The sequence below is a fragment of the Xyrauchen texanus genome, chromosome 10, assembly GCF_025860055.1.
Source record: "Xyrauchen texanus isolate HMW12.3.18 chromosome 10, RBS_HiC_50CHRs, whole genome shotgun sequence".
NCBI lineage: Eukaryota > Metazoa > Chordata > Actinopteri > Cypriniformes > Catostomidae > Xyrauchen > Xyrauchen texanus.
Window position 1 is genome coordinate 14,371,648 of NC_068285.1, and position 15,521 is coordinate 14,387,168.

Here is a 15,521-nt window from a genome sequence, read left to right on the forward strand (position 1 = left end):
CAGACAGAAATGTTTTCATGTAATTTGACAAAATATTTTCACAAATATAAAAAAAAATAATAGGTGTGCATCATTGCTAACACTTGCATGTTTTGCAGTTGGTTGTATGACTGTAAGTCATTCTAATCAAATGCAATGGAAATTAGAAATGTAAACACTTATGGCGCATGTATCTTTCGAGACGGTCCCTGGTTTTGCAACTGCTTGTGAATATCGAACGTCCAGGTCAACTTTATTGCAGTGACCTACTGATGGTTCGGACCAGACAGGATAGCCTCGTTGCCCTCACGCATTGATGGCGTTGACACCCTGTCGCCGGTTTGTGGTTTGTCCCTCCTCGGACCACTGTCTGTAGGTACTCACCACTGCTGACCGGGTCTCAGCACCCCACAAGCCTTGTCATTTCAGAGATGCTCTGACCCAGTGATCTGGGCAAAACAATTTGGCCCTTGTCAAAGTCAGCTCAGGTCTTTATTCCTGCACATTTATCCTGCATTCAACACACTGAATATAAGAACTGATTGATCACTTACCTTCTAATCTACCCAGACCGTGACATATGGCCTTGTTAGGAGATGCTCAACTTTGTTTGCTTCACATGTGAGTGGTCATAATGATTTGGCATAATGGCTTAACATTTTCTAACAGTGGATTAGTAGTTTGCTTCGTGTTTTTATGTTGCTTCTTTAAAAGCCTTTATTGAAAAAATTAGTGTTGATAAATTTGAATAATTGCATTTTCACAATTTTGTTGACAGCTGTTTGAAGTTGTGCCACAGTTTATGTGTGCAGTATGAAGCGGGCAACCAACTATGTCTAAAAGTGTAAAAGTCAAACTGCTATTTACAGAATACACACACTTTATATTAAACATGCAGAACAAAGATGTTTGTGCTACACATAAAGACACAAATAAAATATATTTAGTTTCTTTTCTCTTTTGTGCCATCATTATGGCACAACTCCTACAGATATCTGGATGATTGAAAACTAAAAGCCGTCATTTCTGTTTCTATTGACATATAGTGTTACAATATAAAGGCCCGTCGTTCATTTATATCACTACTTGCTTCTTCCTTTTTGGTTGTGATCTTCTCAAAAGCACATAATATGTGAGTGTGTTTAGGGTGAGAAGATGATACCACACTTGTAGCCTAAATGTAAAACACATGTAAGAATTGTGACCCCTGAATTATATTCGGGTCAATTGACAACATTAACACAACACTGATAACAACAACAACAACAACAACAACCTTGAGCTGAAAGAACAGAGATAAATTGACATATTATATCACCCATTGACAATCATGAATGAAGTTAAAATCATGATATCACAACAATTCACCAATGATAATACAATGGGTTGCCAGTTGCTTGGTAGAATTCACAGTTGCAGGTTTTCTTTATTTTGAGATTGGAGGAAAAGTTTTTAAGCCATTTAATTGGAGCCTTTTTACAATCTGAAGTGGATGGCAGATGTATTGGAGGATTGTAGCCTACTCTTCCCATTTGCCAATCAATTTGGGATTTCCTTCGTATTTTGTAAACATGAATGATTGTTGTGCAACAAGAAGGATGGATATGTGCCCTTTTCACACTTTAGAATTTCAGGGTTTTTTAGGTACTATAAGATTTTAGAATGTGGAAGTAAATGATTGCATTGCATTAAACCTACACATGTATTATAGGCGATATTACTGTGAGTCACAGGTTGGTAGGCGTATAACAGGTTTATCACACTACATTTGCTATATTTTGTGATTTTAATCAGGCAACATATAATGAAATAAGCCCCATTATTGTGTCACTTACCCCTCTGAAAACAGGAAACTATGCAAGACTAATATATGTTTCTATATATTAATGACTATTTGAGTCTAAAACAATATTCTTGTAGAGAATGAAGCTGAAACAACCTCAATCCCTGTATCATCTATAGATTTCTATTTGGAAATTTGCAATGACAAAATATAAATTCATGTCAGTGATTCTAACATGTTACGAACACTTTTAAGTAATCGAGTCGAAGAGAAGCATTTTAATTATACAAATTATGTTTTAAATAATGTGCCATTTATATGACCCGAAAAATGTCTCAGGTTATGACTGTAACCCTAGTTCCCTGAGAAGGGAACAAGACGATGCGTCGATGACGCTTTGGGAACGCCTTTGCATGATTACCTCTGAAGCACGTATGTCAACTAGTCAATGGAATGAATGAACGCCACGGGCGGGTGACGTCATTACCAGGAAAGGATATAAGCACATCCGGTGCGTTACTCGCGTTAGCTTTTAGAGCCGAAGCAAAGTCGATCGCAGGGATGCAGGAAGTATGGCAGGGCGACGCATCGTCTCGTTCCCTTCTCAGGGAACTATGGTTACAGTCGTAACCTGAGACGTTCCCTTACGAGGGAACTCGCGATGCGTCGATGATGCTTTGGGAACGATAATACCCAATCCGCCATAATTACAAAATGCCAGATGATAAAAACTGTCGGCAAATTAAGTAAAAAGCACCTGGGATCCTGGGGCAGCTTCCAGGTCCAGGCTATAAAACCTCACAAAAGTTAGCGGCGAGGACCAACCTGCCGCATCACAAACCTCCTGGATGGAAACTCCTGATAAGAGGGCTTTAGAGGCCGCCATACTTCGAGTAGAGTGAGCTCTGACCCCCAAAGGGCACGGCTGGCCAGAGGACTCATATACAAGAGAAATAGCCTCAACTATCCACTTACTGATTGTCTGTTTAGAAGCAGTGAGACCTTTCTTAGGTGAACCAAAACAGACAAACAACTGATCAGATCTTCTCCACGGGGCAGCCCTGTGGACATAAGTGTCCAGTGCTCGCACTGGACACAAGAGATTCAGTTTTTCCTGGTCCGAAGATGTAAACAGAGGAGGACAGAATGCCTGCAGTACAATAGGCCTTGGAATATTGGTTGGCACCTTAGGGACGTAACCCTGCTTAGGGTATAAGAACGCCTTAACCATACCCGGTGCAAATTCCAAACAGGTGGGAGACACCGAAAGAGCCTGAAGATCTCCGACTCTTTTTAGGGACGAAATGGCTAACAGAAAGATAGTCTTGAACGTCAGAATTTTTCTGAAACTAACTCTAGGGGCTCGAAGGGAGCCCCAGACAAGCCTTCCAAAACTATCGCCAAATCCCATACCAGCACCCTTGTTCAAACCGCAGGCCTCAGCCTCAAGGTGCCACGAAGGAAACGAATAATCAGGGGGTCTCGACCCAAAGATGTACTACCCACAGGGGCGTGGAAAGCCGCAATGGCCGCCACGTAAACCTTTAAGGTAGAAGGACATGAATCTGATGTAAAACGATACTGGAGAAACTCAAGTACTGTGTTGACTGAACAGTTAACTGGATCTCGCTGATGCTGGTGACACCAAGATGTGAAAACTTTCCACTTAAGTGTATATAATTTCCTCGTGGCTGGAGCTCTGGAACTAAGAATGGTCTCAACGACCTCAGTCGAGAGACCACTCTCTAAAAGTTGGGCCCCCTCAGAGGCCAAACCCATAGGTTCCAAATCTCAAAATATTGTGCCCCCTGCCTGAGACAGAAGGTCTCTCCTGACAGGTACCTCGAAAAGAGGGCCATCGAGGAGATGAATTAGGTCCGCAAACCAAATTCGACTTGGCCAGCGTGGAGCTACTAATAATAGACTTACTCCGTCCTGGCGGACTCTCTCCAGAACTCCTGGGAGCAGAGCAACAGGGGGAAATGCGTACAGACGTAGCCTCGGCCACGTCTGTACCATAGCGTCCAACCCCAAGGGGGCTGGTTGCGTGAGAGGAAACCAAAGTGGACAGTGCGTCGTAAGCTGAGACGCAAACAGATCCACTTCTGCTTGGCCGTAAAATTCCCAAATGAGCTCCACCGCCTCGGGGTGGAGTCTCCATTCCCCTGGCCTCAGCACCTGCCTCGACAGGATGTCTGCTCCTATATTCTGGTACCCTGGGATATACACTGCCCTCAGGGAGAGTATTTTCCCCAGGGACCACAAGAGGATCTGGTGCGCCAGTTTGCAGAGTGGACGCGAGCGCAGACCCCCCTGACAATTTAAATAAGAGACCACCGATGTGTTGTCTGTACGGACAAGCACATGAAAGCCCCTCAGATCTGGGAGGAAATGTCTCAACGCATTGAAGACGGCCATCATCTCCAGGCAATTTATGTGCCAAGAGAGATGATGGTTCCTCCACAGACCCTGAGCTGAGCGGCCTTCCATTACCACTCCCCAGCCGGTGAGAGAAGCGTCTGTCGAGATAGCAACTCGATGGCAAAGAGCTCCCAACACCGGACCCTGGGACAGGAACCAATGTTTCCTCCATATAATCAAGGCGCGGATGCACCGCCACGTGATCTTGATCATACTCTGGTCCTGAGCCACCACTGCAAAGGTCTCATGTACAGCAGGCCGAAGGGGATCACATTGGACGCTGCTGCCGTGAGGCCTAACAGTCTCTCGAACTGTTTCACAGTGCGTGACTGGCCTAGCTTCAACTCATTTGTGGCTGTGATGATAGCAGCTACACGAACGGGCGATAGTGTGGCCCGCATCGTGACTGAATCCCATACCACACCAAGGAAAGTGGTTCTCTGTAATGGAGAAAGCACACTCTTCTTGGCATTGAGTCTCAACCCCAATTTCTTCATATGAGCGAGAACGACATCCCGATGCCGAACCGCTGACTGCTCTGATTCCGCCAGAATCAGCCAGTCGTCGATGTAGTTCAGAATGCGTATGCCCTGCAGCCTGAGCGGGGCCAGAGCTGCATCTACGCACTTCGTGAACGTGCGGGGTGACAGAGCTAGACCGAATGGAAGCACCCGATATTGGTATTCTTTGCCCCCGAAAGAAAACCTCAGGAACTTCCTGTGTTGAGGGAGGATGGAGACATGGAAGTAAGCGTCCGTCAAATCTATCGTGACAAACCAGTCCTCGGATCTGATTTGAGTCACTATCTGTTTGAGTGTGAGCATCTTCAATTTCAATTTCATGACTGCACGATTCAGCAAACGGAGATCTAAAATTGGACGCAACCCCCCACCCTTTTTTGAAACAATGAAGTATCGGCTGTAAAACCCTGATTCTCTGTCGGGGGAGTGCACCTGTTCTATAGCTCCCTTTGCTAAGAGAGACTCTACTCCTTGCTCCATTACCAGAGCCTGCTTGGGATGTACTACCGTGAGTAACACCCCGTTGTAACGAGGCGGAGGAGAACCGAATTGGATTCTGTAACCTCTCTCTATTATCTGCAGGACCCAAGGAGATATATTCGTCAGATTCTTCCACTCTGTCAGAAAATCTACTAAGGGTACCAGTCTCTCGAGACTGGCCTCTGGTGTTAAAGGAACAGCCACTTCGGCAACCTGAAGCATATTGGCAGGAAACAACCGAACTGACTGTTTTTGAACCCCCCTCAGAGGGCTCACGTCCGACGCAACGTCGAGTCGACATTGCGCCGAACTTTCGCTGGATACCACTGCGCCCCGAAGCACCACGGGTGGCGGGGTTGGCAGACTGGTCCCATGAGGACACCGAAATGGAGCGGGCACCGTATTCTGAGGTGTACACCGCTCCACCCCGGTCACCGAAAAGACCAGAGGGAGACATAGGGGCATCTAAAAGAAAAGCCCGCTCTTTATCTTTAATCTCTGCAAGATTTAACCAAAGATGTCTCTCAGTAGCTACGAGGGCTGCCATAGACTGCCCAATAGCACGGGCGGTCTCCTTCGTAGCTCTGAGAGAAAGATCTGTAGCCCGACGAAGTTCTCGAATTTCGTCGGGACTAACTCCCTCACTCCTATCGATATCCCCCAGCAGATCTGCCTGATAGGCTTGGAGCACTGCCATCGTGTGCAGACAGGCTCCAGCTTGACCTGCTGCCGAATAAGCCTTACCCACTAAATTGGATGTGGTTTTTAGTGGTTTATTCGGCAACACGGGATCCTTCAGGGACGACAGCTCGCGAGCGTCTGTTCCGCTGGGGGCATCGACCCATAACCAAAATCTTTCAGCCCCTTTATATTTCAATATGTGTGAACATGGGGACTAAAAAGACGTGACGAATATGGTTTATTCCATGATATAGCTCACTATGTAGATCAGGAAAAAATGGAAGGGCCCGTGGTTGAGATGAAACATTAGATGTGAGAAAACGCTTGTCTAATTTGCTTTTAGGATGAGTATCTCTTTTTTCTGCTGGCCAGTCAATATTTAATTTATTAACAGCACGAGTTATCACCTCAATAAGCTCCTCATATGCTGGGGAGAGGGATGGCGAATCCTCTCCCCTTATTGTGTTAGTGTTTGTGTCACTCTCATAAACGCTCAGTAACTCTACCTCCTCAGAGCTAGAGCACCGAAGCATCGGGCTCTCTTCCCAGGCGGAAGAAGCCGCAGCGCGGGCTTCCGACACCGGCAAGAGAGCAATGGATCCCTCGGAGAAATCCATTTGCGAACCCCAAGTGAGCCTTCTCCGAGCTGTCATCGACGCATCGCGAGTTCCCTCGTAAGGGAACTCTATTTTATGTCCCACATCTGAGCAGCTGAACAGTGACTCTTCCCTCGTGTCTCTTTATTATACTAATTGTCATATTTCATATCCTTTCATATCAACTTTCACAGTTGCAGTTAAATTTCATAGTGCTGTAATGCTCAAACATTCAACTGTATAATGAACAAAAGTTGATTAGTGGATTTAATTAAATGTAAATGATGTCATGTAACTCAAGAATTCATAGATTTATCCTGCATTATATTATAGTCTAGTGAGGTGGTGATCTAGTGTGACAACATTCATTTATAAAGACAGCAGGTTTAAGCGGCCTGTATTCTTGTAATTCTGTATGAAGACGCAGTTGTTTCTAAAATGCTCTGATCAGATGTTTAGTATACAGTGAAAATCTGTTGTAAAGTGAAAATGTATTTTGCACAATTTAAAGTTAAAAAATGAAATTAAAATCTGTCTAATGTGTCATATTTTCATAGTAGATTATAAAACCGGTTTCATGAACTCTAGATTTGTGTTTGGAAATAAAAACTACTTTATTACAGAAAGACATTCAACAATTTCTCCTTTCTGAGGTCGTTTATTTTCAAAGAATCAAAATTACATTTAAACTTTTAGAGGCTCAATATATAAAACCTGAGATTTTGTAACCTCAAATAAAGGAAAATATTTATTGTTCTGTGTGGCAGGGCGGGGGACGGGGTCGGGTCGTGATTATACACACCCGGTCCATTATCAGGCTAATCAAGCCTTCGAGAGGGATAAAGGCCGACTGCAGAGAATTGTGCGGGAGAGAGAGATTGTTTACAGACATGTCCGTCGTGTGTGTGTGTTTTTTTTAAGTTTATCCTTAAAATATTATTTATATTGAAAAGCCGGTTCTCGCCTCCTCCTTTCCCAATGAATACTTTACATTCTGTTATTCATAGTAACAGATATTTATGTAATTTTTTAACAGAGTAACATTGTTAACATTAAAAAGATCAATTATTATTCTGCAGAACTGTTTATCAATTAATTTATTTAACAAAAATAAGGAAAATTACAGACAGAAAAAGACGATGAATCCCATAAAACATGAAGATTACATGATGGCACATAATCCATAAATCCAAATTAACTTGTATTAAATAAACAATTAAACAGAATATTTCACTGGGGAGTTTCTAATTTTATAAACTAGTTTCTAATGATTTCTTTTTTCAGGAACATCTAATCAAACCTGCAGATTAATCATTTGTATTTTTTTTTATGTGAATGAAGACAAATATTTACATTTTCCATTTAAGTCCTAAGATCAATGTGCCATATTTATACATCTCAAAAGTTCATAAAAAATTTAATGAAGTATTTACATAATGAAGAATCATAAACAGATCAATCCCACCACAAACTAATAAAAACATTTTATAATTGTCTATAAAAACAGACATTTTATAGATAAGACTGACAGCAGGTTAACTTCATCCCTCTCACACATCTGATGTCTCCTAAAATGACAGTAAAATATCAATTAAATTCAGTTCATTTCACATGACTGAGACATTTGCACTTATGAACGATTACACTTACATCTTTATGCAGGAGCTGAACTGTTTGAACCATCATCAGATCCTAGAACAGAAAATAAACAAGAGATTGTTTAGATGATCACATCACATATTTATACATGCATAATAATATATTAAAGTCATCAGATGAATAGGAGCAATCTGGAAAGTGTTCGACACATTATACAAAGTATCAGTTTGGTTCATGAATATTAAGTAGGTGATGTAATATCCTCTGTCATGTAAATATATATTGTCTTATTGAGTTCAATTTGCTCTTTGTGTCATATGCGTGAATGTCTGTTAAATGTTGTCCTGTAGTTTCCTGAAGGAACTTTTTGTTTTTGTTCTTTGTTGTTCTGTGAAAATTACAATAAAACTTTGATTTGTTCATTCAGGGGGTCTTTGGTGAAAGCAGCGGGCACTGCCATATAGCGGCCGGTTATTAGAGGCTGCTGAGGCCTAAAGTCATTGTATTATGCAGCCGACTACAATATTATACAAAATAAACACAATATAATGTATATTTCACTAGTGTGTGTCTGTGTGAGTGTGTGAGGTGAATGTAGTCGGGTTGATTTAGTGATATTAAATTATTTAGACTGGAAACAAACCAGTAAATCTACAAATATTACCACATTAATATTTAGTTAAAAATGTTTCAGTGTAGATATATGAACATATTAATATCCTGTAAATCACATCAGTGCCATCTTTATATATTTACATCTAATAGAGGTTATGATGAGAAACTTACCGCTGACAGGTTTGAAGTCTGAAAACAAACAGAGAGGAGCTCATTAATTTCACACATCAACAAAATATGAACTATCAAAACTAAAACTGCCATCAGAACAACAAATATGTGAAACATACTGAAGTCAGTGAAATACAATCATACGTGTCTGTCCTCACCTTTCTTCTTCTTATGATAGATCTTATAACCAATGCCAGCCATGCCAACCAACAGAACGACAGCAGCAATAACGCCAACAATGATGCCAATGGGAAGAGAATTTCCTGTTTGTTCACAAGAAAACATCAAATTATTCAAAGATCTTGACATTGTTAGTAACTCTATGGAAAGATCATTTCAACAGACACAAAAACAAGTTTGTGATTGTGATGTTTGTGTACGGTGTGTTCAGAAAGTGTATTTTATATGTGCAACCTCAATTATAATAAATCTAAACATATACAGTTTGTATGAGCAAAGCAATAATGTTTATAATAATTCATAGTTTTATAGTCCACACATGTAATAACTCTTACCATTATTTGTCCTGATCTCACTCTCTTCCTTGTTGATGCCCTTGTGCTCCACCAAACAGCTGAACTTGTTGTTCTTCCACTCATCAGGTGTAACTGTGAGCGTGCTCGTCTTCTGGAAGGTTCCGTCCTCATTGGGAAGAAGTTCACCCAGTTCAACATCCTCATGATGCTCCTCTCCGTCTTTCATCCAGGTGATTGTTACTCCACTGGGGTAAAAACCTGTAGCATGACACGTGACTGAAGAAGAGGAATCCTTCTGCAACAGAGACACCTGAGGAGAGACTGAAGAGAGAGAGAGAGAGAGAGAGAGAGAGAGAGAGAGAGAGAGAGAGAGGGGGGGGTCATTTGAAAATTGCCCAAATAGGAGCTCTGAAAATCATAATTGCATTGATAGTTGTCCTTCCTGAAGCTAGAAATGAGAGAAAGACAATGAGAGAGAGAGAGAGAGAGAGAGAGAGAGAGAGAGAGAGAGAGAGAGAGATGAAGAATAATTCAGAGGAAGGGAAAGAGACATACTGTATGTAAACTGAAATACAGAGAAAAAGAAAGCAAAGATCGCAGAGATTCTGTTTTCTAATAAAGGCAAACAAAAACGTCAAAATAAATTCTCTTAATAACTATGAAGTACACTTCCTCACAGAATTGAGTGTTAATAATTTAAACACTTTTATTTGTTAAGCTGCTGCTGCTCAATTCAAGTCACACTTCAATTTCATGCTCTTTATGAGTCACCGATGCTTTATTTACTTTTTTTCAAATTTAGATGAGAGATATCTTAATTTTATAAAACCAATCAGGAGGTTTAATTCTATTAAACTTTATTTTCTGATTCAGTCTCAGTCTGTAAATCCAATGAGGAGGAATTATTACATACATAAAACACATCTAATATAATGTACATTTCTCCATAAACACACAAAACTGCAGAATTTCATAATAAAAAAATTAAAATCTGATTGAACTGTGTTCTGGATAAAAGATTGATTTATTCTAGATACTGATATAAAATATTCTACAAGGTCATGTAGCTTATAAAATGTTTAGTTTTAAAGGAAATATGTACATGATCAATGCTGGATAAGAAATTATGCACCTGTTTTCTCCAGGCTGCTCTTCCCATACTGCAGATATTTCTTCAGCGACTCAATGCACACAGTGTTGAGGTACTGATTGCAACTCTCAAGCCAGGCTCTGTCATTGTTCCACTTCTGCTGGGTGATGAGTCCTTGCTGCATTGGTGAAATATATCTCAAATTCTTCAAATCCAGATTCACTAAGTCTTCTCCATCATATCCAAACTGCCAGAACCCATTTGTTGCTCCATTCTCATCATCCCATTCACAGCCGCACATCATCTGGTATGTGTGCACACCTGTGGAGAGTCACATAGAGAGATTAATGTACTGTGTCTGTATCAGTAATCAATTCATTATATTTATCAAATATGATTTTGAACAAATGTTCATTTGAATCTTAATCTCCATCATTAAACGTACTCTCATCTGTGTCAGCACAGGTCACAGATCTTATATCAAACACACGATGAGCCAGAAATTTAAACATACAGAAGCTCATGTGCATGAACTTATACAGAGTCTATACGTCCAGTTATCTACTGATGTATGAATGTATACGTCCAGTTATCTACTGATTTATGAATGTATACGTCCAGTTATCTACTGATGTATGAATGTATACGTCCAGTTATCTACTGATTTATGAATGTATACGTCCAGTTATCTACTGATTTATGAATGTGTACGTCCAGTTATCTACTGATTTATGAATGTGTACGTCCAGTTATCTACTGATGTATGAATGTATACGTCCAGTTATCTACTGATGTATGAATGTATACGTCCAGTTATCTACTGATTTATGAATGTGTACGTCCAGTTATCTACTGATGTATGAATGTGTACGTCCAGTTATCTACTGATTTATGAATGTATACGTCCAGTTATCTACTGATTTATGAATGTATACGTCCAGTTATCTACTGATTTATGAATGTATACGTCCAGTTATCTACTGATGTATGAATGTATACGTCCAGTAATCTACTGATGTATGAATGTATACGTCCAGTTATCTACTGATTTATGAATGTGTACGTCCAGTTATCTACTGATTTATGAATGTGTACGTCCAGTTATCTACTGATGTATGAATGTGTACGTCCAGTTATCTACTGATGTATGAATGTGTACGTCCAGTTATCTACTGATTTATGAATGTGTACGTCCAGTTATCTACTGATTTATGAATGTGTACGTCCAGTTATCTACTGATTTATGAATGTATACGTCCAGTTATCTACTGATGTATGAATGTATACGTCCAGTTATCTACTGATTTATGAATGTGTACGTCCAGTTATCTACTGATTTATGAATGTATACGTCCAGTTATCTACTGATTTATGAATGTATACGTCAGTTATCTACTGATTTATGAATGTATACGTCCAGTTATCTACTGATTTATGAATGTATACGTCCAGTTATCTACTGATGTATGAATGTATACGTCCAGTTATCTACTGATGTATGAATGTATACGTCCAGTTATCTACTGATGTATGAATGTATACGTCCAGTTATCTACTGATTTATGAATGTATACGTCCAGTTATCTACTGATGTATGAATGTATACGTCCAGTTATCTACTGATTTATGAATGTATACGTCCAGTTATCTACTGATGTATGAATGTATACGTCCAGTTATCTACTGATTTATGAATGTATACGTCCAGTTATCTACTGATTTATGAATGTATACGTCCAGTTATCTACTGATGTATGAATGTATACGTCCAGTTATCTACTGATGTATGAATGTATACGTCCAGTTATCTACTGATGTATGAATGTATACGTCCAGTTATCTACTGATGTATGAATGTATACGTCCAGTTATCTACTGATTTATGAATGTATACGTCCAGTTATCTACTGATGTATGAATGTATACGCCCAGTTATCTACTGATTTATGAATGTATACGTCCAGTTATCTACTGATTTATGAATGTATACGTCCAGTTATCTACTGATTTATGAATGTACACGCCCAGTTATCTACTGATTTATGAATGTACACGTCCAGTTATCTACTGATGTATGAATGTACACGTCCAGTTATCTACTGATTTATGAATGTACACGTCCAGTTATCTACTGATTTATGAAAGTACACGTCCAGTTATCTACTGATTTATGAATGTATCCGTCCAGTTATCTACTGATTTATGAATGTATCCGTCCAGTTATCTACTGATTTATGAATGTATCCGTCCAGTTATCTACTGATTTATGAATGTATCCGTCCAGTTATCTACTGATTTATGAATGTGTACGTCCAGTTATCTACTGATGTATGAATGTGTACGTCCAGTTATCTACTGATGTATGAATGTGTACGTCCAGTTATCTACTGATGTATGAATGTGTACGTCCAGTTATCTACTGATTTATGAATGTATACGTCCAGTTATCTACTGATGTATGAATGTATACGTCCAGTTATCTACTGATGTATGAATGTGTACGTCCAGTTATCTACTGATGTATGAATGTGTACGTCCAGTTATCTACTGATTTATGAATGTATACGTCCAGTTATCTACTGATTTATGAATGTATACGTCCAGTTATCTACTGATGTATGAATGTATACGTATCGGTTACCTAACGTAACCTCGGTTCTCTCTAGATGAGGGAACGAGTATTGCGTAAGCTAGCTTACGCTACGGGAAAGATTCATCTTTTCTGAGATATTGAAGCCAAAAAATTATCCTTAATTTTTGTATCCATTGTCAACGCAGTGCGGCAGCTGCAGACCTTGAGCGGGCTAGCTAGCGAGCTCATAGGTTGCTCTGCGGCAACTGCTGCAGCCTATAGACGAGCTTGGGCTGAACTCGCATCCAATGAGAGGCGTCCGGCGCTCACTGCATCAAAGCCCGCCAAAAGGGCGTGACTAGAGTGCATATAAGCGTAGTTCGTGAGGCTGGAACCCTGGTTTTCATTGACTGAAGCGAAAAGTCGCCGCGTGGCGCGAGCACGGCCGGCTACGCAATACTCGTTCCCTCATCTAGAGAGAACCGAGGTTACGTTAGGTAACCGATACGTTCTCTTACGAGAGGTTCTCTCGTATTGCGTAAGCTAGCTTACGCTCACGGGAACCCATTGTCAACGCCGTGCTGTCAAGCATCCACTGTATAAGCCCCAGGGAATTAAGGGGGACCGGGGAGCCCTTATGAGTGGGGAAATAATATTTGGCCGGCAAGAATGCGGGTCATTGATTGTGTAATACATAAGCACATAGTAGGACGGGAACGACAGAGGCGGTGCCGGTCTGTGTGGAATGTGTCCCATCAGTGCAGCTCACCAGGGAGCTGTAGCGTGATAAACCGCTAGTAGTTTTGCCTGCAGAGCGGGCACTTCCATATTGTAAAATCTGACAAAGGTGGAGGGGAAGTCCATCCCGCTGCCACACATATGTCGTGAATGGAAATTCCGCTGGACCATGCCCACGAGGATGCCATGCCTCTAGTGGAGTGAGCCCTAATGCCCAACGGGCATGGCAGGTCTTTTGACGCGTATGCAGCAGCAATAGCGTCCACTATCCATCTAGATAGTGTCTGTTTCGAGGCGGCGAGACCTTTGGTGCGCCCTCGAGCGAAACGAAAAGCTGCTCGGAGCGTCTGAAAGCAGCGGGCGTGCAGTATACAATCTCAGTGCTCTGACCGGGCAAAGGAGATTGGCGTCGCGTCAGCTATCCGGTGCTGGCAGCGCCGATAGGGAAATGACCTGTGCTCTGAAAGGAGTACCGATCACCTTGGGAACATAGCCGTGTCTAGGCTTTAAAATGACCTTGGAGTCACTTGGTCCAAACTCAAGACACGCAGCGCTGACAGACAGCGCGTGAAGGTCTCCCACACGTTTGACTGATGACAGGGCAGTCAGAAAAACGGTTTTGAGTGAAAGGTATTTCAAATCCACGGATTGAAGTGGTTCGAAAGGGGGCTTTCATAGTTTCGAGAACTATAGAAAGATCCCAGATAGGAACCGATGGAGGCGCGGGGGTTCATCCTTCTAGCTCCCCTGAGGAAGCGGATGACCAGCTCGTTTTACCCCATGACTGGCCGTGCAGGGTTCAGCGAACGCCGCAACGCCGCCACTACACTTTGAGCGTGGATGGGGATCTGCCCTCATCCAGCAGCTCTTGTAGAAATACTGAGCAGCGACGACACCCCACATGTCCGTGGGTCCAGGTCTCTGTCGGTGCACCATTTTGAGAACACAGACCATTTTGACGCATAGAGTCTTCTCGTGGAAGGGGCTCTAGCGTGTATGATGGTGTTTATTACTCCTTCTGGCAGAGCGACGGGTGGTCGTTGATCACCCACGCATGCAGCCTAGCGCTCTGGGTGGGGATGCCAGATTGTGCCGCTGAGCTTGAGAGAGGAGATCTGCTCTCACTGGGATGGGCCACGGGCTGTCAGTGACAGCTGCGTAAGCTCCGGGAACCATGTCTGATTCTCCCAACGCGGGGCTATGAGGAGCACCGAGTGACGCGTTTCCCTGATCCTCTGCATTACCTGTGGCAATAGCGAGGCGGGAGGGAAGGCGTAAGCGGGCGTCTGGGCCAGTCCTGGGCCAGCGGCCCTCGCTTCGAGAAAAATACTGGGCAGTGAGAGTTCTCTTTGGACGCTAAAGAGGTCTATCTCTGCTCTGCCGAATAGGTGCCATAACGTCTGGACTGTTTGAGCGTGCAGGGACCATTCCCCTGGGGAATATTGTCTCTGGACAGTCTGTCGGGCCGTCGTTCAGGTGGCCTGGCACGTGCGTCGCCCTCAGCGGCGCAGGTGGCACTGGGACCAACTCAGTATGCGTTTTGTCAGATGGAAGAGGTTCCTGGATCTGACACCGCCCTGACGGTTTAGGTAGGATACCACAGATCTGTTGTCCGAGCGGACCAGGACGTGGTGACCCTGAATGACCGGGAGAAAGCGCCGCGGCGTACTCGACCGCTATCATTTCCAGACAATTTATGTGAAGGAGCTTTTCCTGAACTGACCATAGGCCGAAAACCGGAGAGCCCTCGCGGACCGCGCCCCAACCCGTGTTGGGCGCGTCTGTCGAGATGACTTTCG

The 15,521-nt window shown here is 42.3% G+C and overlaps 1 protein-coding gene across 1 annotated transcript; it reads right to left on the reverse strand.

Annotated features, from left to right (window-relative positions):
- Positions 1 to 7,117: 7,117 nt before the first annotated feature.
- LOC127650995 (major histocompatibility complex class I-related gene protein-like) lies at positions 7,118 to 10,760 on the reverse strand. Its single transcript, XM_052136688.1, has 6 exons — positions 10,455 to 10,760; positions 9,362 to 9,643; positions 9,005 to 9,109; positions 8,847 to 8,864; positions 8,112 to 8,153; positions 7,118 to 8,029 (listed from the first exon to the last, which is right to left on the reverse strand). Exons 1-5 carry the CDS (start codon positions 10,714 to 10,716, stop codon positions 8,116 to 8,118), a joined length of 705 nt encoding a protein of 234 aa, XP_051992648.1. The 5' UTR covers positions 10,717 to 10,760; the 3' UTR covers positions 7,118 to 8,029; positions 8,112 to 8,115.
- Positions 10,761 to 15,521: the final 4,761 nt, after the last annotated feature.

Bases quoted from the DNA above. Each gene is read 5' to 3' on its own strand.
- LOC127650995 (XM_052136688.1), bottom strand. From the start codon at position 10,716: ATGATGTGCGGCTGTGAATGGGATGATGAGAATGGAGCAACAAATGGG. The intron at 9,644-10,454 runs GTGCATAATTTC...CTCTCTCTTCAG, and splicing joins GAGCAGCCTGGAGAAAACAG to TCTCTCCTCAGGTGTCTCTG. The intron at 9,110-9,361 runs GTAAGAGTTATT...GTGAACAAACAG, and splicing joins TGAGATCAGGACAAATAATG to GAAATTCTCTTCCCATTGGC.